This window comes from Hevea brasiliensis, chromosome 13 (genome assembly GCF_030052815.1).
Source record: "Hevea brasiliensis isolate MT/VB/25A 57/8 chromosome 13, ASM3005281v1, whole genome shotgun sequence".
NCBI lineage: Eukaryota > Viridiplantae > Streptophyta > Magnoliopsida > Malpighiales > Euphorbiaceae > Hevea > Hevea brasiliensis.
The window spans coordinates 87,774,188-87,797,539 of NC_079505.1; the positions used below are offsets into that span (position 1 = coordinate 87,774,188).

At 34.7% G+C, this 23,352-nt stretch overlaps 2 protein-coding genes across 2 annotated transcripts; one reads left to right on the forward strand and one right to left on the reverse strand.

Moving 5' to 3' along the window:
- Positions 1-361: 361 nt before the first annotated feature.
- LOC110643477 (uncharacterized) lies at positions 362-2,971 on the reverse strand. The gene is made up of 2 exons (XM_021795855.2): positions 2,787-2,971; positions 362-1,758 (listed from the first exon to the last, which is right to left on the reverse strand). Exon 2 carries the CDS (start codon positions 1,329-1,331, stop codon positions 723-725), a length of 609 nt encoding a protein of 202 aa, XP_021651547.2. The 5' UTR covers positions 1,332-1,758; positions 2,787-2,971; the 3' UTR covers positions 362-722.
- Positions 2,972-3,434: 463 nt separating this feature from the next.
- Positions 3,435-4,852, forward strand: LOC110643475 (septum site-determining protein minD homolog, chloroplastic). Its single transcript, XM_021795852.2, has one exon. It carries the CDS (start codon positions 3,560-3,562, stop codon positions 4,559-4,561), a length of 1,002 nt encoding a protein of 333 aa, XP_021651544.2. The 5' UTR covers positions 3,435-3,559; the 3' UTR covers positions 4,562-4,852.
- Positions 4,853-23,352: the final 18,500 nt, after the last annotated feature.

A 23,352-nucleotide genomic window follows, 5' to 3' on the forward strand; every position in this document is an offset into this window, starting at 1 on the left:
AATTTTTATAAAAATCTCAACTATTCATTTTCAATAGAAGGATATAAATGATTAAAACATGAGTCAATTTTCTGTGAACACGGGAGGATCCATATCTGTTAAAGATTAAATCTGCCGTGTCCTCTCTCTTTCATTGAAATTATTTTATCACCTAAACCTATCATATCACCTTTCAAAGGAAAGCTTCTAATGATCTTCTCATCTCCTCCGTTTACTCGATTGCTTTTCTCCGCTAATCCTTTCAGAAACTCACATCTATTTGTCGCACAAAGCATGGACTGCAGGATTGGTATTTCTCGCTAGTGGACATCAATTATTTAATATTAACCACCACGCCTCCCACTTACCAGAAACAATGAAATTTCAAAGAACACTGCTTCTTCCTTTAGATTGCATCAGCGTAAATCAATATCCAACTCTAATAGAAGATGTTTGTTGTCTAATAACATAAATTTAGAAAAATCATTCACAAGCAAACAATACAGCATCAGCCGAACAGTTTTTCAACTCATGAAAAACACTCCATTACGCAACCAAGCTTTTAGAAATAAACGACAACCTGGAGAGCACTGTAGTGGAACATTTGCTCAACGAAGACGCAGCAACATACAGATCTGATAAACATAGATGAGAGTCACGAGTCTTTTAACCAATATATACAAAAACCATTATTTTATCACGGCTCAATTTAAGAGGCAACCGACCGCTTTTGATCTAATGTCCTACCATTCCTGTGCATCCTCAGCAATCTGGAGTGATGAAACAGCCTGTGCTGCAATAAGATCAGCTGAGAATTCTGTTGTCCCCCAACCTCCACCCTCGAAGTATGGCGCATGAAGATCTCTTCCAAAAGACCCATAAGATAATGACCAGTTGCTGTTCTCTATTTCACTCCACTCACATCCAGTTCCACAAGCATTGGACATCCACTCAACTCTTCCATGTGAATGACTTGAGTGGTCCTGATATGGGCATGCTGTCTGTTCACCCATAAGGAGATTGATACTAGTAGCACAGTCCCAAGGGTTGAACCCTTCTTCCTTATTTAGCACAATTTTACATGGATCACCAGAGTCCTCACCAAGTAATACTTGCAAAGCAACAGCCTCTGCTATTGCAGCACCTTCTTCATCAAGCCTTTGCTGTTCTTCCTTTTTTTTCTGTTTCTTCATCTCTAGTTCAGAAATGATGGCTGCAGAAGTAGCAAGTGCTTTCTCCAAACGCCTCTTTTTCTTTTCAGCCTGTTTGAGACGATCCAACTCACCTTTCGCCTGCTTTTTCTTCACTTTCCTCACAACAGGTTGCACTTTATTACACGCTATGCTATCCATGGTAACTAACAATCTATAAATATTGTCCTGTTTGCTCTACTTTTTACCTTAAAGAGATCCTCTAAAATGTGTACATTTCCCTATAATTATGTTTCCTTCTCTAGTTTGTTTTTCTTTGTTCAATACCTTAATAATTACTAACTATTTCAGTATAGCAATACCTATAATATCTCAGAAGTCTCACAACTACACCCACTCAGGTCTGTAGGAATACCTCATCTTCCGGACAACACATTCCCAAACAGAAACAACAGGAGATAGCAAAAGAGAAAAATGGTAAACATTCACAGACTCATCCCTTGGCAGCATTCTTCCTAATTTGCCACAACCCTTGCATTTACCCATTTTGTGCACACCAGTAGAACCACAGAGTCGATCAAAACTACCAACGCAATCACTCTGGTTCAAACAGCTCACATGGCCTTCCCTGCAGCAGTCCAAACATACAAAAGTCAATAAAATGTAAGCAAATTGCAAACCACCAGCAAGCAAGTAGCAGGAATGATACATAAAAAAAAAATACAGTAAGGTAGTACAATGGCATCCAACACATTACAAATCTCAATTCAACTACAGTCATTGACAAGGGCTCCCAAAGATTAACCAGAAAGCTGGCCTAACAAATTACATTCTCAATAAGACTAACCAAAAGCTACCCTAATCAATAGATAAAAAAATATTAGCTATACAGAGGAGCAAGGAAAAACATATTATAGCACACACGATCTTGCCTAACGCAGTTGAAGTGAAGAACTTCAAGACTGAAAAACAAAGGAAGGTAACAGGGGAATATGTAATTGAAACTGAAACCAGTTGAACATACAACCAAGAATAACAAAATGATGATAACGCATACAGACTAAACCTTATACTCCTCAACCTAGGAAATTATTTTTGCTAAACCTTAACATGATCGGGGACCAGTATTATTCAGTGATAGTGTTACTTGCAAGTCCCACTACAAGTTTGTTTTACCAACGAGTAATTCCATAATTGAACATCGTCACAATTTAGTCAAATTTTAGATCCCAAAAAAGCGATATACCAAATAATAATAAACAATATATATCAAATATCTGTTAATTTTGAATGCCGAAAAACTGATAAAATCCTATCCAATTTTAATTTTTATCAATTTTCTGGGAAAAATAAATTGAATTGAGGATGAATACGCAAAAAATCATTAAGCAACTAGATCTGTTCCACAACTTGTTCTAATAACTTCAATTCGATCAATCTAAACAAAACCCATTATTTCTAACCTATTGGCCAAGAAAAACATAGAAACATTCAATTATAGCCATGTAAAGACACATATGAACATCAGATCCGAATAGCAATTAAGTTAAAACACACAAAATTCAATCACAAAAAAAAAAATTCATTTCGCTAGAATCCCAATTATCCAGAAATCCACCAAAATAATGATTTAAAAAAAAAGGCATGAATGAAAACCTTGTTTAAATGGTATACAGATTAGAAGTGCCTCAAGCATTCCCCACAGACGCTAGAATCACAAACAGAGAGAGAGAGAGAGAGAGAGAGAGCGAGAAGTGTAGGTCACAATACAGGATATTTGGATCCAGAGAAAGCAGAAGAGAGAGAGAGAGAGAGAGATAAAATAACCGCATCACATGAGACGGGTGAAGAAAAGAGTAACGGACGAAGAGAGAGCAATATCGTGCCAGGGTCGAATACGAGATAGACACGTGTTGACGGCAGTTTGGCGGACATTGACCTAAAGGCCACGGGAGGGCAATTGTGGAAGATCTGGCTTTTCATGTATTGAATGACTGCCACTTGGCAGCCTTTTGTGATGGATCAGATAAGTAAAGTGGGTCCCGTTTAAAAGGAAAAGGTTGTGCCACCCGTCAGATTAGGTTTCTGCTTTAGGGAGCAATTTGTTGAAGGGTCAAGATTCCAGATCTGAATTTGTAGTAGTAGAGATCAATGAGGCTTCGCAATTCAAATGGGCCTCCCCCTATCAGCTCGGAGTCCATTCATTACTATATAAAAAAAAAGAAGCTCACAACTGTTCTTAGGCTTAGGCCCAAATATTTGGGCCTAGGGCTCGCAATCTTGGCACATTAAAGCCAAACTGATGTCACTGAGAGTCTCCCTACTCGGATTCTAAAATTTTTCCCTCTCAAGTTCTGTTCTGTTCATTCCATGCTTTAATGGTATGATTCTGATCCAATCAAATGATCTTCCTCATCCTTGGCCTCTAAATGCTGTGTTCTCTAACGATGATATCTCTCAAACCCCTGCCTACCAACCTCAATTCATCCTTCCATTCCTTAACCCCATTTAAACCCTTCACCCCCATAACTCAAACCCTAAAACCCTCAAAATCCCACTCCTATTCCGCCATTCAATCCGTCCTCCAATGGAATAGAAAGCCCGAATTGGCTGGAGACACCCCACGCGTTGTAGTAATAACCTCCGGCAAAGGTGGCGTCGGCAAGACCACCACCACCGCTAATGTTGGCCTCTCCTTGGCTCGCCTGGGCTTTTCTGTTGTTGCAATCGATGCCGATGTTGGCCTCCGAAACCTCGACCTGCTCCTCGGCCTTGAAAATCGCGTGAATTACACTCTCGTCGAGGTTATGAATGGCGATTGCCGTCTGGACCAAGCCCTAGTGCGTGACAAGCGGTGGTCCAATTTCGAGCTTCTGTGCATCTCGAAACCTCGCTCGAAGCTCCCATTGGGTTTCGGTGGCAAAGCACTGGTATGGCTGGTGGAGGCACTAAAAACCAGACCCGAAGGCTGCCCTGATTTTATAATTATAGATTGTCCGGCTGGAATCGATGCAGGGTTCATTACGGCCATAACTCCGGCTAATGAGGCAGTGCTCGTCACAACACCAGATATTACTAGTCTACGAGACGCAGATAGAGTGACGGGGCTTTTGGAGTGCGATGGAATTAGGGATATAAAGATGATTGTGAATAGGGTGAGGACGGATATGATCAAAGGCGAGGACATGATGTCAGTGCTGGACGTGCAGGAGATGTTGGGGTTGGCGTTGTTGGGGGTGATTCCAGAGGATTCGGAGGTGATTAGGAGCACGAATAGAGGCTACCCACTTGTGTTGAATAAGCCCCCTACTTTGGCAGGGTTGGCGTTCGAGCAGGCTGCTTGGAGACTTGTTGAGCAGGATACTATGAAGGCTGTTATGGTGGAGGAAGAGCCCAAGAAACGAGGGTTTTTCTCCTTCTTTGGAGGATAAACATTAATTGCTGCCATTTGGGCCACGTTAAATTTTGCCAAGCTTATGGTTGGCTGTGAGAAAGGGAGTGGAAAGCTGTGTACAGTGGGTTAGTGATGTTTATGTTTTGATTTTCTTTTCAAACATTTGAAGTTTCCGATAAGGACATTCCTTATATTAGTTTATTGGGCTGCTAAATTGCATGCCTGTGTTGTTGGATGAGGATTGCTTTTATAGTTGTGGTTTGAATGGAGAATGATGTATCAGGTCATCATCATTGCGTTTATTTAACTAATTCAGCTTTAGATTTTCTATTGTTGTGTTTGTAATTAATTAATTAGGAAAGGACATAAGAGTTCATTATTGTCAGATTCAGTTTTTATTGGATGGATGATCATGATAATGGTCATGATTTGTCTTTGAGAATCTAATGCAATCGGACTAGATAATCATAAAGCATAATTTGATGCCAGTGCAGAAGTGCTTATTTTCTTCATCTGATAAAACACTTAACTGCATTGAAGTCGAGTTCAATGCGCATCAACCTGATCAACGGTAATTGGGTTCCTCCTATGGATGGTTGTATTAAAATAAATTTTGATGCTTCGTTTGATCAAGAGACAGCAAGAATGGGTATTGGAGTCATAGTAAGGGATGCAATGGGAAGATTAATTAATGGTGTCTCTCCTTTTCTTGCTTTTCCCTATCACCTTTAGTAGCTGGAGGTCAATCTCTGCGTATAGCGTTAATGTGCGCTATTGGCAGGAATTTTTCTATTGTTATAGTTGAATCCCTCAATTCAGTTGGTTCAGGCGTTCTCTTCTCAGCTTTTCCCTCCTTGTTGGGAGCTGGAGGCTATTAGTCAAGATGTTAAGTGGATATTGTCAAACTATCCTTCCTCTCCACACCCCCCTTCCCCCCCAACCCCCCCCGGTTGGTCTGCGAATTCATGTGCAGTCAGATAGGGTGGCAAAGTGTGCAAGATTAGGCTCTCTGTTTTGGGGCTGGGTTTATAAACCTCCCGATTGTGCTCAGTTCTCTATTATATAATGATAGTTGTATGTTATCTTGATTAACGGAAGTACTTTTCTGATATATGTATTTCAAGTTGAACTGGCCTTTCTAAATCCTGAAGTTAGAGTCATGATGTTGCAGCAGAAGATGAGCAGAAGGGGAGGTGCTGTGTCAATAACATTGCAGCAGGAAGTAACGAGTTACTGTGACAATTTTTTATACAAATTCAAGTCCATCTAAGAAAATGCAAATATGAATTTCCTCTTTTTAACTCTGTAAGTTATGCTAGGCATATCTTGCAAAACAATTCTTACTATTACTTGGAAAGCAAAATCAAACCTTTTATGTAAGAACTACAACTGATTATTGATTTGGCACATGAAAACTTTGTCGCCTGCAACGTAAAACAAGTGCCTTCAAAACTTGACCCATTTTTCCTTGTGCATATTGGTCAATGCAAACACTTCCCACCTTCACATAATATATCCATATATCTGCTTTTAAGTTACATCTAAGCCTTACTAATTAAAAAAAAAAAAGAAAAGAAAAGTAGTGTTACATCTAAGCCACTGAACTCATTAGTCAAAACCCTAAGTAATCCATCCATAAATGGACTTGCATGGTAACTAACTCTCCTGAAAAAACCAAGCTAATTTGATGCTTACATTTAAATGGACTTGGGCATTGATTTTGTGGATAAGTGATTTCAATAGACCCAAACGGTCTAACTTGTTGGCGGCCTTTCAGACCAATTTCACTTGGACCTGTGGGCCAAAATTTTCACCCATATATACATCTTTCTGTTTCTAAGGTTGATTTGAGGTTGTGGTGGAGAGGCCAAAAAATTAATTTAAATTTATATTTTTAAATTTTTTTTAATATCATTTTAAAAATATAATTTGAAATAATTATATTATTATTACAATATATTATATTTAAATTGAAATCAAAATTAAAAATTTTTTAATAAATACTTTGTCATATTGAAAAAAAGCCTTAATAATTTGGTTGCTTAGTTTTGGTAACAGTGTTTTGGCACATGCGAAAAGGAAGATGGACATGGACCCAAGCTTCACTTATGGGTCAATGAGCAGCTGTGAGTGAATCTTTTGCATGGCGGTCGGTCAGGAAAATCCATTGCATTCTCGTATTTGAACCAACCAACTATCGTTGATATTAGCCTTAGGAAATGCTAAAAGCTTAGCACTTACGCGTTCTGACCAAGAAACGTGTAATCGATAATATTGGAGGAGCCTCCTAACTTTTTAGGTGAATGTCAAAATCAAAGACTCATTTCGTATCTTAAATTTGCTATACCAATCCAAAGTTGATGACCTTGTGACCGACAAGAAGATAACATTTTTTTTTCTTTTGACCTTTTTCATTAACTTAATAATTCAATTTAGGAGGAAATGTATATCCACATTCGATCATATAATATAATCTATACAGTTAGTTAACAAAAAAAATAATATATTATAAATTTAAATAGAATTTATCATATTTTTTTTAATATTAAATGAGTGTATATATTCTAATAGGAGTAAATTTTTTTTAGTTGTAATTATCCTCAACTAATCTATTTACTGCTTAGTGGGTGCAGGTCTTTATCCATTCGTTAAAAAAGGTAAAGTGCATGGACCACTAACATCACAATTTCAATTCTATAATGTTCTTGCCGGACATGGATGTGCCGTAGGGCTAACACGTAGCCGATAACCATGTAAATTGGATGAAACAGCCAATAATGTGGCCGCGTCACCAGCACAAAACTTGCATGATGGAAAAAGCATAATGGCTGCACTCTATTTTTGGGATACGATATATACCTGTCAATTAGTCTGACTGCTTAGAGATTTTTCATTTGCGCATTGCAAGCACCTGGTTTCTGCATTTTTAAATGATGATAATAAAAGCCAAGCCTATGTAAGATAAACGCAAACTTCATTAAGAAAGATCAGAAAGAACAGCCAAACAAATAAAATTAAGAGGGACGAAATCACGCTCTTGAAGATAAACGTGAATTCATTCCTAGCATATATATATAGCAGAAAAATAATCCCTTGTATATATTAACATAAATGTGAGATTTTCAAAGTAGTAGACTTTATGTCACGATCAAAAATTTTGAGCCGTGATCAGCGCATAATTTAAGTATTCTTAAATCATGCAAGCCTTATCAGAGTATTTTAAATAAATATATTATCACTTACTAATCTCAAAAATAGATAAAATCCAAATAAATAAAATATTGAATAAACATAATAAATATCTCATAAGTAAACTGCGGAGTCTCTACAGATTTCAAATAAAAACTTAAACTGTTCAATTAACTAAACTAATTATTAGCTCGAGTAAACATGAATTCGGGCATACCATGAGAACAAATTAAAGATTGTCCGTCTCCAGAAAATGGACTGAATATTTGGATCAGCTGCAGAATTCTACTGATCTGAAATAGATAACAGACAGAGAAAACATGGTTTGAGCTAATGCTCAGTAAATGATAATTATAACACACAACGGAATAGAAACAGGCAGACGCTTAATTAATTTCACAATAAATTTTCTATTCAATAAAATCATGCTCATGCTATCAAATCGTTAATAAAAATAATTTCATAAAACATATATATAAAAGAAATTCATTCAATAAAAATTTTATTGTACAATACACCAGGATGATGATACTCCATATCACCAAAGGCCAGATGGTAAGCACGCTACCAGATATTAGATACCTTCTTCTTTTTTCACAGATATCAATGCATATGATACTAATGCAAATCACAAACTACAACGATGCATAACTCGACAATGCAACCTAATACCGTGATAGTCCACACGATGGGGCCAGATAATAGAAACAGATACTGAGCACAGGTACCAATTCAAAACAGAAAATCAATTTGTACAAATTAATTAAAATCAACAAAAAATTTCAGATAGCAAATAATAGTTGATAATGCAATTCCAATAGTTTATTTCAATAATTTCAGAGAGTCAATAAGATCAAATCAATATCAAATAAATTCAGTGTAACACATCAATAAATTTTATAGTTAAATATCAATCAATATAAAGATACTAAAGGCCTATTCCCGGAATCTTAATAGTTCTAATGCAGAGATAATTGACGAAATCAATTATTTAATCAAAATCAGAATAAAATTCAATAATAAAATAAAACTCTAGAAAATCACATGTAAAATAATTATGAAAATACTGATTTAAAATTTTATTTAATAACAAATTTAATGCTAAGAATTTTTAAGAGGGATTAAAATGGTGTCATGTACTATAATTATTACTCATCTGAAACCTCCAAAATAATAGTTATACTCAATGGAAGAGAAACAATTTCAACTGACAGATTGAATATTCGAATATCCTACACACCCAAAATATAAGAAAAAAACATCAAATAATAATAAAATAAAATAACTTATATATATATATATATATATATCTAAATTCAAAGTTATTGTCTCACAGTAATTATGATAAACCCAATTCAATATCAATGATCAAAGGAAAAAAATTTTTTTTATGGTAGTTGTAACAATTCAAAGAAATAAAATAAGATTAAACTTCATCCGTTATTGAATAAAGAAAAGGAATTTTTACCTTGAAAATAGAATCGAAAATGATGAATAGAGAAGTAAAAATTTATAGATTCTCTGCGCACATTAGATCATAAATCATAAATTTACATATATATATAAATGATGATAAAAATACCTGTTGAGAGTATTTGGCAGAAAAAAAGAGGTGATAAATAGGCTTGAGAGCAAAGTTTAGCAGAAAGAGATGATTGGGGTATATATATTTGAAGAGTTCTATTAGGTATAAAATGATATAAGAGTTATTATTGAATTGGGTTGTTCAGATTACAGATATATATTTAATTTCAAAAATAATATATATATATAGGCCATCCAATAAAATATTCTTTATCTTATTTTTTTATAAATATTTTAAATTATTGTTAGATAATTAAAATAAATAACATAAATATTGGGTTTCCACATACTTCCCCCCTTAAAAGAAATTCGGTCTCCGAATTTAAACAGACAAAATTCTAACATGAAGAATCAAATAAGTGGGGATATTTGGCTTGCATTTCAGATTCTGCCTCCCATGTGGCCTCACTACTTGAGTGATTGTGTCACAAGATCTTGACCAAAGCCACTTCCTTAAACCGAAGTTTCTAATTTGTCGATCTAAAATCTTTACTGGTTGCTCCTCATATGACATATCATCCCTTAATTGTATGGTTTGAGGTTGCAAAACATGAGATGGATCTGATACATACTTCCTAAGCATAGAAATATGGAAAACTGGATGTAAATGTGCAAAACCAGGTGGAAGGGCTAAACGGTAAGCAACTGCTCCAATTCTCTCCAAAATTTCAAATGGACCAACAAAACGAGGGCTAAGCTTCCCTTTCTTCCCAAACCTCATGATTCCTTTCATTGGTGAAACTCTCAGAAATACATGATCACCAACCATAAACTCTACATCTTTACTCTTAGAGTCAGCATAACTTCTCTGTCAACTTTGGGCAGTCAAAAGTCTATCACGAATTAGTCGAACATTCTCTGAAGTTAACTATATCAACTCTGGTCTAGTAAGCCTTCTTTCTCCAACTTCATCCCAATAAATCGGTGACCTACACCCTCGACCATATAATGCCTCGTATGGAGCCATCTCTATACTTGCCTGATAACTATTATTATAAGCAAACTCCACTAAAGGCAAATGATGATCCCAACAGCCACCAAAATCCATATCACATGCACAGAGCATGTCCTCTAATGTCTGTATGGTCCTTTCTTACTGTCCATCTGTCTGAGGGTGAAAAGCAGTACTAAAGTCTACCCATGTTCCTAAAGCTTCTTGGAATTTCTTCCAAAATCGAGAAGTAAACTGAGTACCATGATAAGAGACAATGGAAACTGAAACTCCATGAAGACTAACAATCTTGTTTATATACAACTGTGCAAGTTTAGCAAAGTCATATGTAGTCTTCACAGGAACAAAATGAGCAGATTTTGTCAGCCTGTCTACTATCACCCATATTGCATTGTAACCACCTCGTGTACTAGGTAGACCCACAATAAAGTCCATGGAAATATGCTCCCACTTCCACTCGGGAATAGGGAATGGCTGAAGTAACCCAGATGGTCTCTGATGTTTTGCCTTAACCTGTTGACAAGTCAAACATTTAGCAACAAAGTCTGCAACATCCCTCTTCATGCCAACCCACCAATAATGCTCCCTTAAATCACGGTACATCTTAGTTGAACCTAGGTGTACTGTGTAAGCAGAATGGTGTGCCTCTTCTATGATTTCTCTTCTCAACTCATCAACATTGGAGACACAAAGTCTAGTGCCATAACGAAGAACTCCATCATCATTTAACATGAACCCTTTAGCTTGGCCTTGATGAATACTATCTATAATCTCACACAACTGAGAATCCTTTTTCTGAGTAGCCTTAATTCGATCAATCAAGATAGGCCTAACTCGAAAATGTGCTAAGAATGATTCAGCTATGATTTCAAACTCTACTCTCTGATCTAACAACTCATGTAATTCACCAATCAGAGGCCTCCTCTTAGTAGATATATAAGCTAAACTACCAAAAGACTTCCTGCTTAGAGCATCAGCCACCACATTAGCTTCTCTAGGGTGATATTGTATGGTGCAATCATAATCTTTTAGCAATTATACCCATCTCCTTTGCCTAAGAATAAGATCACGTTAGTCAAAGATGTATTTAAGACTTTTGTGGTCAGTGAAGATTTCACAAGTCTTACCATACAGATAGTGCCTCCAGATTTTCAAAGCAAAAATTACTGCAGCCATTTCCAAATCATGAGTTGGATAATTCTGCTCGTGCCTTTTCCACTGAAGATAAGCATATGCAATAACCCATCCATGCTACATCAAAACACATCCTAAACCAATCCTAGAAGCATCACAATACACTGTATAACCCCCTGATCCAGACGGAAGGGCTAACACTGGTGCTGTAGTTAAACGAGTCTTAAGCTCCTGAAAACTTTTTTCACAAGCCTCAGACCACTGAAATTTCACATTCTTCTATGTCAACTTAGTTAAAGGTGTTGTAATACGAGAGAAGTCTTGAACAAACTGTCTATAATACCCTGCTAAACCCAAGAAACTGCGAATCTCTGACATAGTTGTGGGTCTAGGCCAATGAAGAACTGCCTCAACTTTCTTCTTATCAACGCACACCCCATCCTTAGATACTGTATGGCCTCGAAAGCCACACTATCTAACCAGAACTCATATTTTGAGAACTTGGCATATAACTTGTGTTCTCATAAGGTCTGAAGGACAATTCTCAAATGCTGCTCATGCTCCTTTTTACTCTTTGAGTACACTAGAATGTCATCGATGAACACTATAATAAATTGATCTAAGAAAGGCTTGAAAACTCTATTCATGAGATCTATAAAAGCGGCTGGAGCATTGGTAAGACCAAAAGACATTATAAGAAATTCATAGTGTCCATACCTAGTCCTAAAAGCCGTCTTGAGTATGTCTTCTTTCTTGACCCTCAATTGATGATACCCAGATCGAAGATCAATTTTGGAAAAGTACTTTGCACCTTGAAATTGGTCAAACAAGTCATCTATGCGTGAAAGAGAATACTTATTACGTACAGTCACCTTATTCAATTGCCTATAATTAATGCACATTCTCAAAGTTCCATCCTTCTTTCGTACAAATAACACAGAAGCACCCCATGGAGAAATACTAGTAGGTACTGTAGCTGCTCCTTCAACTCCTTAAGTTCTGCGGGTACCATACAATAAGGTGGCATAGATATGGGCTCAGTTTCAGGAACTAAGTCTATACCAAACTCTACCTCTCGCTCTGGGGGTAAACCTAATAAATCTTCTGGAAACACATCAAGAAACTCCTTAACAATTGCAACATTCTCCAAACCTGAACCTTCTACTTGAACGTTTCTAACATATGATAGATACCCCTTACACCTCTTTCACAATAATCGTGTAGCGCTTACTACTGAGATAAGATTACTAGAGGCTATGCTGCGATCTCCCTGAAATTGAAATTCTGCCTCCCCAGGAATTTTAAAGAGTACAACTTTATTATGACAATCCAATGAAACGTGATAAGTGGCTAACCAATCCATGCCTAAAATCATATCAAACTCAAACATATCCAAAGAAACAAGATCTGCAGCTAATTCCCTATCTTCAATGCGAACTATACATCCCCTATACACCATATCAGTGTCTATTGCATCCCCCATAGGTGTTGATACAGATAAAGGATATTCTAAAAAAGTAGGTGGTGTACTAAATCTCATGGAGAAGTATGGAGAAACAAAGGAATGACTGAAACTAGGATCAAACAGTACTCTAGCATCAAATGAGCAAGTAGGAAGTGTACCTGTCACTACTACATTAGATGCCTGAGCATCCAACTAAGTCAAAGCACAAACCCTAGCTTGACCTCTACCACCAGATGTCTGTCCCTGAGTTTGAGTAGATCCTCTACCACTAGAACCTTTACCACCCTGACTATGACCACCAAAACCCTGACTTCTACCACTATACTATGAAATTGGTTGAACCTGAGAGGGAGTAGAATGTGCTGCTTGACCAACACCCTGAGTTGTCCCACTAGTAGGACAGTCCTGTCTACGGTGTCCCAACTGTCCACAACCAAAGCATGCTCCCGTGACCCAATGACAAATGCCCTTATGTGGCTTACCACAGTGCTGACAAGGAGTGGTAATAGGCCCAGTGCTAATCTAATTATACTGAGCATTCCCTGCATGAGTCCTCTACTCACGTCCCTGACCCACTCCAGATTAATGTGCCTTGTTGCCAACTGTAGGCTGAGAACCCTGCTTATTATCTTGATAAGAACCTTGATGACTCTGTCCTCTGTTAAACTGATTACCTTGACTATCTTTCTTAAACCTCTTGTGCTGCTCACGAGCCCAACGTTCATCATCATACATCTCCATCTGTCTAGCCCGATTAACCACCTCCTCATATTTAGGTAGTCGTAAAGGAGCTACACGATCAATTAGCCAGTCTCATATGCCCTTTTCAAACCTGTGAGCCTTCTTCTCCTCGTTTGGAATCAAGTGTTTACCAAAGCGGGATAATTTGGTAAACTTCATCTCATACTTTGTAACAGTCATTTTACCTTGCTTCAAGGTTTCAAACTCCAAAGCCTTAGCCTCTTGAACACTAGGAGGGAGAAATCGCTCTAAGAAGAGAGAGTGAAACTCAGGCCAGAGGATAAAACCTTCGGGTCGCCTATTCTTCTTAGAGATATACCACTCACGAGCAACTCCCTTAAGCTGATTTCCTGCCAGCATCACCATCCTAGCACTACTGCAACTCATAGTGTCATAACACCTCTCCATGTCATCTAGAAAATCTAAGGGATCAGCTAATGCATCCTCTCCAGTGAACTCCTTTGGTTTTAGCTTGAGAAAGTCTATAGAGTCAAGGAATCCAGCCCTATTTTGAGCTGGTGCTGAAATAGAGCCAACCACTGGTTGCTGTGGTTGAGTTGTAATGTACTCAGTTATAATATTACCAGCATGATTCACTGTATGCAATCCTACTGCCAAATCTGCCACAGTAACCTGACCAACTCTAGGTGCTTGAGCTGCAGTAGCTAATTGGAATGGTTGTGCCCCAGTCTTAGCCATAGGCGTCTGTTCAGATGTTTGATTAATAGTTTGAGGTGGTACCTCTCCTGTTGGATCAAGGTTTGCACCATTAAGACCCTTAGCCCTAGTTCTTCTCTTACGTCTAACAGACTCAGGCACCTATTCATTTTAATAAACAAGTATTAAATCTGAAAATGTGAGCCAAATTAAGACAGGTGAAAAAGTACGAAAGACATAGATATCTAAAGCAATGATAAACTGAAAAGCCGTTAAGGATCCTATGCTCCGCAAGTTTACTAGACCTCAACCGGGCTCTGATACAAACTTTGTCATGACCCAAAATTTTAAGTCGTGATCGGTGCATAATTTAAGTATTCTTAAATCATGCAAGCCTTATCAGAGTATCTTGAATAAATATATTATCAATTACTAATCCAAAAAATAGACAAAATCCAAATAAACAAAATACTGAATAAACATCACAAATATTCCATAAGTAACCTGCAGAGTCTCTACAGATTTTAAATAAAAACTTAAACTATTTAATAAACTAAACTAATTATTAACCCGAGGAAACATGAATTCGGGTATATCATGAGAACAAATCAAAGATTGTCCGTCTCTAGAAAATGGACTGAATATTTGGATTAGCTATAAAATTCTACTGATCTGAAATAGATAACAGACAGAGAAAATGTGGTTTGAGCTAATGCTCAATGAATGATAATTATTGTACACAACGGAATAGCAACAGACAGACGCTTGATTAATTTCACAATAAATTTTCTATTTGATAAAATCATGCTCATGCCATCAAATCGTTAATAAAAATATTTTCATAAAACATATATATAAAAGAAATTCATTCAATAAAAATTTTATGGTACAGTACACCAGGGTGATGATACCCCATATCACCAAAGGCCAGATGGTAAGCGCGCTATCAGATATTAGATACCTTCCTCCTCCTTCATAGAGATCAATGCATATGATACTAATGCAAACCATAAACTGCAATGATGCATGACTCGACAATGCAACCTAATACCGTGATAGTCCACACGGTGGGGCCAGATAACAGAAACAGATAATGGGCATAGGTACCAATTCAAAACAGAAAATCAATTTGTACAAATCAATTAAAATCAACAAAAAATTTCACATAGCAAATAATAGCTGATAATGCAATTGCAATAGTTTATTTCAATAATTTCAGAGAGTTAATAAGATCAAATTAATCTCAAATAAATTCAGTGTAATACATCAATAAATTTTATAATTAGATATCAATCAATATAAAGACACTAAAGACCTATTCCCGGGATTATAATGGCTCTAATGCAGAGATAATTGACAAAATCAATTATTTAATCAAAATCGAAATAAAATTCAATAATAAAATAAAACTCTAGAAAATCACATGTAAAATAATGATTAAAATACTGATTTAAAATTTCATTTAATAACAAATTTAATGCTAAGAATTTTTAAAAGGGACTAAAATGGTGCTATGTACTATAATTGCCACTCACGAGGAATCTCCAAAATAATAGTTATACTCAATGGAAGAGAGACAATTTCAACTGATAGATTGAATATTCGAATTTCCTACACACCCAAAATATAAGAAAAAAATATCAAATAATAATAAAATAAAATAACTTTTATATATATATATATAATCTAAATTCAAAGTTATTGTCTCGTAGTAATTATGATTAACCCAATTCAATACTAATGATCAAAGAAAAAAAAAATTTTAAGGTAGTTGTAACAATTCAAAGAAATAAAATAAGATCAAAATTTACCTATTCTTGAACAAAGAAAAGGATTTTTTACCTTGAAAGTAGAATCGAAAGTGATGAATAGAGAAATAAAAATTTATGGATTCTCTGCGCACATCATATTATAAATCGTAATATATATATATATATATATATATATATATATATATATATATATATATATATATATATATATATATACCTATTGAGAGTATTTGGTAGAAAAAAAAAAGAGGTGACAAACAGGCTTGAGAGTAAAGTTTAGTAGAAAGAGATGATTGGGGTATATGTATTTTAAGAGTACTATTAGGTATAGAATGGGATAAGAGTTATTATTGAATTGGATTATTCAGATTACATATATATATTTAATTTCAAAAATAATATATATATATATAAATAAATAAATAGGCCATCCAATAAAATATTCTTTATCCTATTCTTTTTGATAAATATTTTAAATTATTGTTAGATAATTAAAATAAATAAATAATTAAATAGATAAATATTGGGTTTTCACACTTTAAGAGGATACAGTAGGCACATGTGGTTGAGTTAGGCATAATAAAGGAGGAACGCAATCCCAATGAACCAGAAGTAAAGAAGGATGCAATTCGTGCTTTCAAACACTTTTTTAGACATGGATGGATAGATATGAAGTCTGGTGATGGAATTGCATTATACACGTTCACTGTTTATACTGACTTCCTTTTCAAAAGAATATATTAAAGAGAATGATTTGAAAATTGTTGACCCCATGAGTTCAAAGGAGCATAGATTTTGATGATAACAAAACTCAACTAGAATTAAACTAACCTTATTTTAAGTGTTGTGCTTCTTTAAGGATAAAGAAAAAGGTTTATGAAGTTGATGAAGAACTTGTGTTTTAAAGAAAGGATGACATCCTAAGATAACACAAGATGAATCAAAGACAAAAAAGAAAGAAAATGTTACCTTCCAAACTGCATTGAAAATCAAAATTGAAGGTACATATAGTTTGAGAATAATTTAAGAAATTTAGGAATATGTGTAAATAGATTTGAGGAGTAGAAGCCAATGATACTTATTTTTAATCCCTCAATTTTTTTATTCTAAGGTTTCAAAACTTGTTTTTAATCATCAATAGCCTAAAAGTATTTTATTATAATTTGGTGTAAAATTTTTAAAGTTTTCAAAGTTATGTAGAAAAGCTTTCTTGATATACTAACTGGTTTGCTGCTGGTTCAGGTATGCTAACTGGTTTGCTAACTAACTCAACTCTACACAACATCGCAGAAAATGACAAAATAATGGCTATTTTCTTGAAATTTAAAATTATAACGTTCAAATGAGTTTTCAAACAGTCAAAAACGATCCAAAACTATAAATACACTTATCCTTGGCCATTTTGCACAAAATGACAGTCTCTCTACTGTTTCTAACCTTTTAAGATCATTAAAACTTTCATTCAAAGTGCTAAAATTATTTTTATTGCTCATCATTGGCATACCTACTCATCTCTTCTTTATAGATTCTGTTGTATTGAGTGAGATTGAGTTTTAAACACCTTCTTAGCATTTATAAGAGGTCATTCAAGTACCTATTGAAACTTGATTGTGAAAAGTATTTGTGATAACACTTGGTAGAAGTGTGAAGCTACTTGTAAAAACTTTTGTGTGAAGATTTATAAAGGGCTTTTGTTTCTTACCTTTAAAAGAGAAGAATAGTAAAGTGAAGACTCAAAGTGGGATATTTGAGAGAGTGGATATAGGCTAGTTAGGCTGAACCACTATAAAAATTCAGTGTTCAATTCTCTCAACCCTTACTCTTTAAATTTATGCATATTTATTTCTGGTTGAATTATTTTTATTAAGTTGAGAATTGGTACTGTTTACTGTTAACACTGCTGCAAACTAAAAAATTCTGTTTACTATTAAATCTGCTGATATCTGATATAATTTGCCCACTGTTATATCTGCTGTCAACTGATATATTCTATTTACTGCTCTGTTTGTTGTGCTGTGATTTTATTCAGATTACTGAAATTTTTACTGAGTGCTAATATATCCTGTTAGATCAGTATACTAAATGTTTATAATCCAACTTCGCCTCAACTAATTATTTGAGTAGTATTACACATATTTCACAGTAGAAAAATTAGGTTGAACTAAGCTGCAATTTTTCAAAGGTTTTTAGCAAGAACCCAAAAATTGTTTTAAGTCCAATCACCATCCTCTTGGACATATTTTGGGACATCAATTTGGTATCAGAGCTTGTCTCTCTTATTTGAGGATTAAACACCTTAGAGTGATCCATACACATGGCTGGTTCATCCAGTAACTCTGTTGGTATACCTGCTCCTTTAGTAGAGGTTATTCAATCACTAGACCACCACTTTTTAATGGCACAAATTACTCTTTTTGGAAAACTAGAATGAGAAACTTTATACAATCTATTGATATTAATGCTTGGAGAATAATTAAAGATGGTCCTTATATTCCTTATAAAACTAGTGAAAGAACTGTGCAAATTCCTAAAGCTAAAGTTGAATTTAATAATAATGATTGGAAGAAAATTTCTACAAATGCTAAAGCCATCAACATTCTTCATTGTGCTCTTGATATCAATGAGTATAATCATATTTCAGGTTGTCAAACTGCAAAAGAAATATGGGACAAACTAGAAGTCACATATGAAGGAACCGATGTGGTAAAAGAATCAAAGGCAAACCTCCTCATCCGTGATTATGAGTTATTTGATATGAAACCTAGTGAAACAATTACTGAAATGAGTACCAGATTCACAGATCTTGTCAATCTTCTTAAGGCTTTTGGAAAGAAATTTAAGGAATAAGAATTTGTAAAGAAAATTTTGAGATCTCTTCCAAAGTCATGGGAAGCAAAGACCACTGTTATTCAAGACACCAAGGATTTCAGAAAGTACACCTATGATGAGCTAATTGGTTCTCTCATTGCACATGAGATGATTTATAAGAAAATATGAAAATGAAGGTGATCATAAGAAAAGGAAAGTATAGCCTTCATATCCGAAAAGGTTGATGAGAAAAAGAAAAGTATTGCTTTCAAAGCTAGTTCAAGTGATGACTCAAGTGCTTCAAGTGATGATGATGAAGATATGGTTATGATAGTCAAGAGGTTCAAAAGGGCATTTAGAAAAGGTGGAAGCAAATACAAGAAGTTCACAAAGAAATATGCTCCAAAGACTCCAAATTACTCAAGTGAAATTGTTTGTTATGAGTATAACAAACCAGGGCACATCAAGCCAAAATGTCTTACATTGAAGAAGAAAAACAAGTTTAGAAAGGATAAAAGTAAAAAGGCAATGGCAGAAACATGGAGTGATAGTGACTCTTCATCAAATAATGACACAAGTGACAAAGATATTGCAAACACTTATATGATGGCAATTGAAGAAAAGGCGAAAGCTCACACATTGAAGACAGTGATAATGAGGTGAATCTTGAACCTTTTAATGTTGATGAGTTAGAACTTGTATTTATAAAGACATATGACAAATATAGATCTTTTAAAAGAAAATGCAAAATTTTGATACATGAAAATTGTGCTTTAAGATCAGAAAATATTTCTTTGAGTATGGTTTCAAAGGAAAATGAATTTTACAAATCTCAAATGAAGTTGTTTAAAAAAGTTAATAATGAGCTTCAAAAATCAAAAGAAGTTTGTGAATAATTTCTTGAGAAAAATAGAATTTTTGAAGTAAAAGTTGAATATTTGATAAGAGATTTAACTAAATTTACGAAAGGAAAAGAAAAACTTGATGTACTTCTTGGGAATCAAAGACTCACAAATGAAAAATTTGGAATTGGTTATGTTGGTTTTATGAAATATGGAAAATACAAACTATATTTTGTTAAAGCTTCATCTTCTTCTTAACCAAATATTACATGCTTTTATTGCAATCATAAAGGTCATATGATTAATGCTTGTCCTATTAGGAAAGAAACCTTTAAGGCAAAGAAAATGCGGCTGCCTAAAGGAACCCTACCTAATATTACTAACACACAATGACTCAAAGTTGCTTGGGTAACTAAGGATAGTTAACTGATTTCAGGTCAGCCTAAGGAGTATGCTGAAACAGAATACTGGTACATAGATAGTGGCTGCTCTAGGCACATGATAGGGAATAAAGGCAAATTCTCCTCTCTTACTTTGAAAGAAGAAGGTTATGTCAAATTTGATGATAAAAGTACAGCTAAAATAATTGGATGTGGAATTATTGGTAAAAATCCTTGTATTGAGAATGTTGTATTAGTACAAGGTTTGAAATATAATCTTTTAAGTGTTAGTCAACTTTGTAATAATGGTTTTAAAGTTATTTTTACTCCTACACACTGTGAGATTCATGGAAATAATGTTATGTTTGCTGGTGCTAGAATAGATAATATTTACCTACTTGATTTAATAAGTCTTGAAGAAAATTGTAAAACATGCTTTATGACTCTTGATGATAGTGTATGGTTGTGGCATAGAAAATTAGGGCATGCTAGCATAAGCACACTTGCTAAACTTTCTAGAAGAAATCTTGTTAGAGGCCTTCCAAAGTTAAGTTTTGAAAAAGAATTTCAATGCAAAGCATGTGCAATTTGTAAGCATACAAAATCATCTTTTAAATAAAAAAATGTTGTAACTACGTCTAGACCATTAGAGTTATTACATCTTGATCTTTTTGATCTAATTACACCTAGAAGTCTAGGAGACAGGGCATACACATTTGTAATTGTTGATGATTTTTCAAGATTCACATGGACTTTCTTTCTTGCTCATAAAGATAAAACCTTTAATATATTTGAATCTTTTTGCAAAATAATTCAAAATGAGAAAGGTTATTGTATTACCTTTTTGAGGAGTGATCATAGAAAAGAATTTGAAAATAGTCTGTTTGAAAATTTTTGTTCTCAAAATGGTATTTATCATACTTTTTCAGCTCCTAGAACTCCACAACAAAATGGAGTTGTTGAAAGGAAAAACAGATCTTTGCAAGAAATGGCAAGAACAATGCTGAATAAAAACAATTTACTAAAATATTTCTGGGCAGAAGCTGTAAACACACCTTGCTATATTCTGAACAGAGTTTCCATTAGAGTTATTTTAAAGAAAACTCTTTATGAGCTTTGGAAAGGAAGAAAACCTAATATTACATATTTTCATATTTTTGGTTGCAAATGTTACATTTTGAATAATAAAGATAGTAATCTCAAGAAATTTGATGCTAAATCTTGTGAAGGAATATTTCTTGGTTATTCAACAAATAGCAAAACATATAGAATTTTTAATAGAAAAACCTTGACCATGGAAGAATCAATGCATGTACTTTTTGATGATGCTAACACTTCCTTACAAAGGAAAGATTATTGTGATGATGAAAATGAGCAAATTCTAAATTCCAAGAATTCAAATAAAGATGAGCTTGATTCCACACAACTGATAGAGGATGATCAAAACAACAACGAAGAAGAACTTCCTTGTCCCACAAATGTTGAAATTTAAGAAGACTCCCAACCAAATGTGAAAGAACTACAAATTGAGGAACCTCAACATTAAGACATTCCACAAGAATGGAGGTACCATAAAAATCATCCCAAAGATGACATTCTTGATAGTCCATCACAAAGAATGATGATAAGAGCTCAACTTAGAAGATATTTTGGTAATGTTGCTTTTGTCTCTCAATTTGAACCTAAAACATATGATGATGCTCAAAATGATGAGAACTGGCTGCTTGCCATGCAAGAGGAACTAAATCAATTTGAAAGAAATAAAATATGAACACTTGTTCCTAAACCTAAAAAGCATTCTATTATTGGAACTAAATGGGTATTTAAGAATAAGATGGATGAAAAAGGGCATGTAATTAGAAATAAAGCTAGACCAGTAGCTCAAGGATGCTACCAAGAGGAAGGTATTGATTTTGATGAAACCTTTACTTCGGTTGCTAGAATTGAAGCTATTAGAATGTTATGTGCATTTACATATTTTAAAATTTTCATGATTTTATCAAATGGATGTTAAAAGTGCATTCCTAAATGGATATATTGATGAAGAAGTTTATGTGGCTTAACCTCCTGATTTTGAAGACCCTTATTGTAACACCCTCACTGTAGCAATTCTGTATATTCTACTATTCCGGTGACCGGTGTCGGTCTGGATAGCTAGAACGTCTAGAAAAAAAAAAATTTAAACTAAAGTGAGGAACTATAATTAACTCAAATATTAACAAGAAAAATGTAGAAAAAATTTTAGAAATAAAATATAACCAAGTTAAATGAGCCGGTGCCCTAGCGATGGGTAACCTAGTGGAAAGTGACGGTCTTCGCCACTAGAAGCCCTAAACCAAGGAGAAAATTCGTGAAATAATTTTTGAGACTCCAGAGGAGAGTCGTTGAGGTTTTTATGGCATTAGAATGCCAAGAAAATGTTTAATAATTTTTTTCAATCGGTACAGACAATTTTAGTCTGTTAAGTCAAACGGAGAGCATTTTGGTCATTTCGTCTTCAGAGATGATTTTTGGCCGACTTGTCCAGTTAAGTAAATAATTATTATGATCTAAAATATGAATAAATATTGCTAAAAATTTAATAGAAAATGATTAGCAAAGAAAAGAAAAAGAAAATGAAAGAAATTGGGAATTATGACATCACATGATGTCATTAACAATGCCTCCACCCAATCACCATTTGACAAACTAATAAAAATGGATAAAAATGAATTTAAAATGGGAAAAAGCCACCTTCTTCTCCAGAAAAATCTGCTGTCCCAATTCCTCCTCACCATTCTCTCTCAGTTTTCTTCATTTCCACCATAGATCCACCATTTCAAGCTTTCAAACCACTACCCTCTCTTCACCAAAATTGTTGGAAACCTTGAGGGAACTTCATATCCAACCTTGAAGTGAAGAAAACACACCAAATTTCCAAGTGAGAAATCTGGCCAGAAGTGGAATACAAGGGGGAAGTGGAGTTTGATTGAAGTAAAGGGTGATTGAAGGTTGTCTGAATCTAAGAGACCAAGGTTAGTGCTATCAATCCCTTTGGATTTTGAAGTTGCACCAAATTGATTTAGGTTTTGCTAAATTGGGAATTTGATGTTATGTTGATAAATTGATGTGTTGAGATTAATTATGGAGTATTTCAAGTGTATTGAATGTGATTGAAGTTGGTAGTAGTGTGGAATGGGAGGTATTGGAAGTGTTGTGTTCATACAAGATTTTCTGGACTTTGAGTCCAGTACCTAAATGTGACCATAAGTAGAGTTAGGTTACTCCAATTGGTGTGAAACCAATTGGACATAAAACTTAGGAC

Coding starts and splice junctions, on each gene's coding strand:
- LOC110643475 (XM_021795852.2), top strand. CDS start 3,560: ATGCTGTGTTCTCTAACGATGATATCTCTCAAACCCCTGCCTACCAAC.
- LOC110643477 (XM_021795855.2), bottom strand. CDS start 1,331: ATGGATAGCATAGCGTGTAATAAAGTGCAACCTGTTGTGAGGAAAGTG.